Here is an 8124-nt window from a genome sequence, read left to right as displayed (position 1 = left end):
TATCTATCTATCTATCTATCTATCTATCTATCTATCTATCTATCTATGTATATATATATGTATATATATATATATATATATATAGGGGAGTGGTGGTGCAGAGGTTAGAGGTGGGCCTGTGATTGGAAGGTCGTTGATTCAACTCCCCATACCAACACCAAAATGTGGGTGGGAAAGGTGAAGCACCCACACTCGCTTCCACCCTCATTTGCTCAACTCTGGGCCCTTGAGCAAGGCAATTAATCCCCACCATCTGCACCCCCGGCGCCCTAAATGAGCTTCCTGCTCCACACAGAGGGCTGTGGTAGCTCGGTGGTGTTGGGTTGCGTCAGCAAGGGCATCAGGTGTTACAACCATTGTCAAGTCTTCATGTGAGTTAGTTCACTGTGGCAACCTGAAGAAGGGAGCAACTAAAAGAAGAAAAACAAACATCCATCCATACAGGTCCTTCTCAAAACATTAGCATATTGTGATAAAGGTAATTATTTTCCATAATGTAATGATAAAAATGAAACTTTCATATATTTCAGATTCATTGCACACCAACTGAAATATTTCAGGTCTTTAATTGTTTTAATACTGATGATTATGGCATACAGCTCATGAAAACCCAAAATGCCTGTCACAAAAAATTAGCATATTTCATCCCACCAATGAAAGACAAGTGTTTTTAATACAAAAAACACCAACCTTCAAATAATCATGTTCAGTTATGCACTCATTACTTGGTCGGGAATCCTTTTGCATGAATGACTGCTTCAATGCAGCGTGGCATGGAGGCAATCAGCCTGTGGCACTGCTGAGGTGTTATGGAGGCCCAGGATGCTTCGATAGCGGCCTTAAGCTCATCCAGAGTGTTGGGTCTTGTGTCTCTCAACTTTCTCTTCACAATATCCCACAGGTTCTCTATGGGGCTCAGGTCAGGAGAGTTGGCAGGCCAATTGAGCACAGTAATACCATGGTCAGTAAACCATTTACCAGTGGTTTTGGCACTGTGAGCAGGTGTCAGGTCGTGCTGAAAAATGAAATCTTCATCTCCATAAAGCTTTTCAGCAGATGGAAGCATGAAGTGCTCCAAAATCTCCTGATAGCTGCATTGACCCTGCCCTTGATAAAACACAGTGGACCAACACCAGCAGATGACATGACACCCCAGTGACTGTGGAAACTTGACACTGGACCTCAAGCAATGTGAATTCTGTGTCTCCTCTCTTCCTCCAGACTCTGGGACCTTGATTTCCAAAGGAAATGCAAAATTTACTGTAATCAGAGAACAAAACTTTGGACCACTCAGCAGCAGTCCCAGGCAAGATGCTTCTGACGCAGTCTCTTGTTCAAGAGTGGCTTGACCTGGGGAATGCGGCACCTGCAGCCCATTTCCTGCACACGCCTGTGCACGGTGGCTCTGGATGTTTCTACTCCAGACTCAGTCCACTGCTTCCGCAGGTCCCCCAAGGTCTGGAATCGGCCCTTCTCCACAATCCTCCTCAGGGTCCGGTCACCTCTTCTCGTTGTGCAGCGTTTTCTGCCACACTTTTCCCTTCCCACAGACTTCCCACTGAGGTGCCTTGATACAGCACTCTGGGAACAGCCTATTCGTTCAGCAATTTCTTTCTGTGTCTTACCCTCTTGCTTGAGGGTGTCAATTATGGCCTTCTGGACAGCAGTCAGGTCGGCAGTCTTACCCATGATTGTGGTTTTGAGTAATGAACAAGGCTGGGAGTTTTTAAAATCCTCAGGAATCTTTTGCAGGTGTTTAGAGTTACGTCGTTGATTCAGATGGTTAGGTTAATAGCTTGTTTAGAGAACCTTTTCATGATATGCTAATTTTTTGTGACAGGCATTTTGGGTTTTCATGAGCTGTATGCCATAATCATCAGTATTAAAACAATTAAAGACCTGAAATATTTCAGTTGGTGTGCAATGAATCTGAAATATATGAAAGTTTCATTTTTATCATTACATTATGGAAAATAATGACCTTTATCACAATATGCTAATTTTTTGAGAAGGACCTGTACATGCTCTCTTCCTTTTCGGGTCACGGGGGTCACTGGTGCCCATATCCAGCCGTCAATGTGTGAAAGGCAGGGGACACAGGACAGGTCACAAGTCAAACAAACAAAAATCATTAGTAATATTTTAATAATCTAAATATTCAAGAAGCTTTCTCAGTTTAAAACAAGAGTGTGGAGTTCAAGCTTTGAACTGCAGGAATTTCAATTAAATTCAAAAATACTTTATTAATCCCAAAGGGAAATTATTTGTTGTTGTAACTCGTTATCCTCATTTCATTAAGAGATGTTATAGATGCTGATGCTGTAGACAGGAAGGATCTCTTGTAAAGATCCATCCCACAGTGGATCCTAAGAAACTGGTTGCAGATGCCGTCCAATTCGTCCACCCAGACTCGGCTGGCCTCTCGGTTCTCCCAGGCTGTAGGACCGCCCGAATGCCAGGAAGAACTCCTCCCAGAGCGATGGCCACTCCTCCCAGCAGTCTGCCGAGCTCCTCATCGCTGTGGACAGCCAACTGTAGGTGCTGAGGGACAATCCTGTCCTTCTGCTGTCAAGAGCCGTGTTTCCTGCTAGTTCCAGGATCTCAGTGGTCAGGCACTCGAGCACAGCTGGCAGGTAGATGAGAATGCATTCACATAACATCCTTTTCAACTCATTTGAGATTTGGGGCTGTAGCTGAGATATTATTTGAGCTTTTGAGATGTTAATCAGCTGCTGTTGGTTGTAGAAAACTGCCTTGTTGCCATGGTTACGCATCATAACAAATGTCCAAAACTAAAAAAGTTTCAGTAAAAATCCTTCCAGCTGCACAGCATCTGATACCAGAGGAAACAATCATCCAAAAAACGTGATTTACATCCAGAAAAAGAGGAATTAAAGTTTCCAAAAGCAAAATCTCAGAATGAAAGTAACAGCTGCTCCAACATGCAGCCACTTTGAGTGGCGCAATTCTAGAACAAACATCACACCAGATGTTTGGAACATCACACTCACCAGTTTTGAACTGGTTTCCCATCCTTAAATGTTTGTTTTATCCAGTCTTCTTTCTGACTTGATGCCAGTTAATTAAATGCAAAAGGCTCCTCCAGACTCTTCTTATTCATACCACGTTAGTTTATTAGATTACTATTATAGACATTTTTAAGATTGTGCGCAGGACAAATGTCTAGAGAAATAATTTAGAAACAGAAGTTATCAAAAGGAACAACTGAATGGAAGAATGCTAAACATCGTGTCTCAATGCATCTTTATATTAGTGGCATCAACAAGGACCAAGCTGTGATTAAAACGAGAACGTCTCAGCTTCTGTTACTGTTATCTTGTTATTGCTGTTTTCTATTCAAGTTGTTTTTGTATTGGTTGTTATTAATAACAACCTTTGGTTAAGATGATTTGTCAGAAGGTATTCATAAGCTGGAGTTTTGGCCTTCACCCTTTTTCAGACTAATTACACACTTTTACAAGTCAGTACACTTGTTATGTTTATTGATCTTTATTCATTTATGTTACATTACAATATTCATTTGTTCTGTTTAGTTAAAAATAAACAATTCTCAATATACACACAGACACAGAACAGTTAAGTTAGAGGTCATTTATTGTTGTCTCTGGACAGGACCAGAGCAAGGCCAATGATATGCAGTAAAAAAAGGCATGTGTCAGCCCAACAGTCGTAGTGAAGCGTCAGTCCTCAGGCACTGTGCACGAATTTACCAGAGTTTCTGTTCCTGTTGGACCCTTCAGTCCTTCCTGTGTAAGAGCGCTCGGTGTGGAGTGTGAACATCCAGAGTGTGTGTGTGCTGATAGAAACAGTCACTTCTGCTCCTCTGATGCAGAGGGCTTAGCAGCTTCAGCTGTTGTGTGATCTTCGTTCACGGCAACTATCAGGAATTCTTCGTTTGTCTGGACCTGTGGAGGATGTGTGCAGCTCGAGCCATCTGCCTGGAGGTTGTGGTTGGACATTGCATCTGACTGGGCTCCCCTCTCCACAGTCAGATCCAAGTCCTGGTCTGAAGGATGAGGTAGACTGGCTAAAAGTTCCTAAACACACAAAGCACATGTCAGGTTACAATTACTGTATTTTCCATCTAATAAAGTGGAAAAATCCATAAATACGTCGCATCTATTACGCGTCACCGCTGACAACCCGGAAATGTGGGCCGGTGCTGTGCCAAAAATCGATTGGCTGCCAAATGGCGGCCGCGGGAGCGTGCACGGGAGGACTTTAACAAGAATTTAACTAAATTAACCCTTAAAAACAATTATTTGCTTGCTCAAAATTATAGCAAAGGTGTGTCTCAGTCTAACTTTTCCTTAATAAATGCACTTTGACGGTCAAATCAGATGCATTTGAAAAGCCGATACGCAGAAACATGAACGCGCAGAGGGACGACTCACTGTGCATTTCTTCAAAAATTTAACAAGATAACCGCCTAAAACAATTATTTGTTTGCCCGACTTTATAGTAAAGGTGTGTCTCAGTTGAACTTTTACGTGATAAATGCACTTTAATGGTCAAATCAGCTGCTTTTCGACGTGGCGGAGCAGTGAAATGAAGCTGATTTGACGGTTGCTCCAGGCAGACTATGGTGGCAGATTATGGCAAGACAGTTGTGTCATTAATAGTCATTTTTACCTATTACATGACTCAACAGCAAGCCATACAATCGACTGACATCTAGCGGCTGAAAATGATAGTGTTGAATATTTTCAGTCAGAATGAATGAAAACGGTCATATCTCAGCCAAAAATTGGTTTATAAATATGGAGAAAAAAATCCATAAATACGTTGTTTCGGTGTATAAGTCGCAGGGCATGCAAATTGTGCAAAAAACTGCGACTTATATGGTGAAAAGTATGGTAAACTCTCTCACTTAATATTCAAAATGATTATTCTTGGCTCAGAATGCACCTGCTGTCTCTCCAGGTCGTTGTTCCTCACAGCACTGAGCAGGCTCTTCGTGAAGTCTACAAGCTGCTGGTATTTTTGTTTTTGGTTCTCTAGCTCGTTCTCCAAGAACTGCACTTCCTCGTGCTGAAACACAAGATTGGACTGAAGTCAGAACTTTAGGGCCCGGCAGTGCTGCAGCGCCTCTAGAACGCTGCTGTTTGACCTTGGTGTTTCTGCGCATGCGCAGCAGGAAGTGTGTTTGATCAATGTGCGCGCTTTCACCTTGAATTCCAGCAGATTCTGCATTTGCTCGAGGTCTGAAGTCACAAAGTCTTCGTCAGCTTCTTCATCTTCGTCGATTGCTTCTATCTTCTGTCAAACACACAGATCAGACAACTGAAGACCTCATGCAGAAAATAACTGACATGCTTCAGATGAAAGGTGCTGCATTCATGAACAAGTTTCACAAAGTTTATTTAAAACAATCTGTTTTGAGAAAACAGCTTTTTATTTTAAGCTTTTATGAACGTTTTTGATGCAAGTCTAACTATTGTGAACTTTAAAGTTATAGCTCAGATCTTTTGAAGCGGGGTTCTTGTGTAAAAATGATGAACAATTAGTATCTTACATGTTGTGGATAGATGATTAAACCAGCTCAGTTTGGAAAAAAAACGATTTGACATCAGACAGGACTGTTGAGATAATGCTGTCCAGTGTTTCCCTTAGTTAATTTGTCATGGCGGGGTGCTCATCTCATCCATTTTTGTTGATGGGGGGATGGAGACATGTCTGAGCGCAGCTTGTAACAACAGATTTTGAGCGAGGGCGGGGGGGGAGGGGAGGCGTTCAGCCTGAGGGAAGCACTTTTAGCTTTTTAGCTAGAGCGCATGTATTGCAGGCAACTAGCTTAATGCTATGTCAGTGCCAGTGGTCGGTTTGGTAGGAGGGGTGCTCAGTTCTGTTGACGGGTGGGGCACCCCGCTTTTATAATGGTAGGGGAAACATTACTGTCCACATTAAAGTGGAAAAAGTGTTTATATGCAAGAGCAAAACCCAGAAGCATTTACATGTAGCACTGTTTGTGCAGCTTGTGATCAATTTAAGCAAAATAAAAATCACATTGTCAAAATAATCATGTAGGGCAAAATGTATATAAATGTAAAAGTTTAAATAATAACCTTTGCATGAAATCTTGACGATTCTTGATTAAGAATGACACGATCAGCTTTGGAAGCTAAAAGCTTGTCTGAGTGAGGCTAAAGCCAAAGTTGCTTTAAAACAACTCCAAATCCTAAATGTATAGCAGTTCATGGGAATGCTATTTTATTAACATCTAGACTGGACTATTGCAATGGTTTATTGTCTGGGTGTCCAAATACTTCTTTAAAACGTCTTCAGTTGATCCAAAATGCTGCTGCCAGAGTCTTAACTGGAGTTAGTGGGAGAGATCATCTCTCTCCAGTTTTACTCTCCATTGGCTCCCTGTCAAATTCAGAATTTAATTCAAAATCTTACTTCTAACCTACAAAGCTCTCAACAACCTAGCTCCATCTTATATTCGAGATCGTATTGTTCCATATTTTCCTAACAGAGCACTTCGCTCTCAGACTGCAGGTTTACTCGTGGTTCCTAGAGTTTCCAAAAGCAGAATGGGAGGAAGATCTTTCAGTTCTCAGGCTCCTCTCTTGTGGAACCAACTTCCAGTTCTGTCCATGAGGCTGACACATTGTCCAGTTTTAAGACTGGGCTCAAGACTCTCCTTTTTGATAAATCCTATAGTTAGGGTTGACTTATCATGCTGCTATAGGCTTAGACTACTAGAGGACAAATTGACCTCATTTCCTTACATTAATTGCTAAAATTGAATATTTTTCATTTGATACTATTTCTATATTAACATGTGATTCTCGACCTGCCATTGTGTATCTGTTCCTACCAAACCCAGCCGGTCGAAGCAGATGAGCCTGGTTCTGCTGAAGGTTTCTTCCTCATGAGTTTTTTTCTTTCCACTGTCGCCTTCATGCTTGCTCAAGATGAGTCGATGAAGTTAAAGATGAAGTTAAATTCAAAGCAGTCTGCCCATCAGTTAAATAATGTTAACTTACTTTTATATTTATGAATGTTTCTGTTCAGTGCCATGAGATGACTACTGGTGTGACTTGGCGCTGTATAAATAAACTGAACTGAGTTGAAACGTAACCTGTATGTTGCCATCAGTTGTGCATTACATAAGTATTCCAGCAGAAATATGTTTGTTTTAAGCTCAAATAGGAGCAGCGGTGACATTTTCAGTAAGGACATCATATTTCTGCTAAAATATTTGTCTATTTGCAGGCAGAACTGTAAAGGTTTATAAAATAGCATTTACATCATTCCTATAAAACCTTTGAAACAGCAGAGAAATGCTACTCTGACTAGCCGTTAGTTAATCTGGTCAGAAATGAACTTTTTTCTCAAAACGGAGGTCCTTCAAAAAGTTGTCTACTACAGGTAAAACGTTAACTGTTCCTAATCTTTCCACAGAGCCCACTTCAAAAACATCTTCCCATTCTCTTCATGAAGGTTCAGTACTATCAAATCAAACATTAAAGTACCACATTATCGAGCAGCAGAGGAGCAGAGGACACATCTGGTTCATCATCTCCGTCTCTGTGTTGAGAGTCCACGGTCCCATCTAGATTTGAGAACACAAAGTGAAGGCTTTTCTGCAGTTTGTTCAGCCATCCACGGTCATGAGCGCAGCCTCACCCTCAGACATGCACACAGACTCTCCATCGTTCAACTCATCAACCAGATCAGGCATCCTGAGCTGCTCGCCGTCTGGGCTGAGGGTCAGCGGAGACTGGTCTCCTGGAGAGGAGCTTGTGAATACAGCAGGTCCACCTTTAGGAGGGGGGATTTCAATGCCCATCAGACGGTACTTCCTCCGTCTGTTGCTGATCCATGTCTGCAAATTAAAGAACAACAGTAACACCTCGATAAGAGCGAAAGAGCTCATCAGAAACTAAGGTACTTTCATGTTCTGTGGAAATGCAGTCTGAATGTTGAGAGCTGAACGACTGCTGACATTTGCTGAACATGAAACTGAGTTGTTGAAGCTAAAACAAACAGAGGCTGAAATGAGCGGAACACAACCTAAAAACAGGAAAACGTGCTAAAAACTAAAAGCAGCAGAACAGTCAGTAGGAGCTAGGAGGAGCAGAACAGTCAGTAGGA

The 8124-nt window shown here is 41.8% G+C and overlaps 1 protein-coding gene across 1 annotated transcript in view; it reads right to left on the bottom strand.

Moving 5' to 3' along the window:
* Positions 1-3685: 3685 nt before the first annotated feature.
* Positions 3686-8124, bottom strand: part of hdx (highly divergent homeobox) — a gene marked incomplete in the record, with an annotated part of 16270 nt that continues 11831 nt past the window's right edge. Inside the window, 5 exon segments of the mRNA XM_037675992.1 lie at positions 3686-4058; positions 4930-5052; positions 5191-5280; positions 7503-7582; positions 7657-7855. Coding sequence (XP_037531920.1) covers positions 3831-4058; positions 4930-5052; positions 5191-5280; positions 7503-7582; positions 7657-7855 — 720 coding nt within the window.

Source organism: Nematolebias whitei, chromosome 4, assembly GCF_014905685.2.
Source record: "Nematolebias whitei isolate Nwh7 chromosome 4, NemWhi1, whole genome shotgun sequence".
In the NCBI taxonomy this organism is placed as follows: Eukaryota; Metazoa; Chordata; class Actinopteri; order Cyprinodontiformes; family Rivulidae; genus Nematolebias; species Nematolebias whitei.
This window is presented reverse-complemented; position numbering and strand designations above follow the sequence as displayed.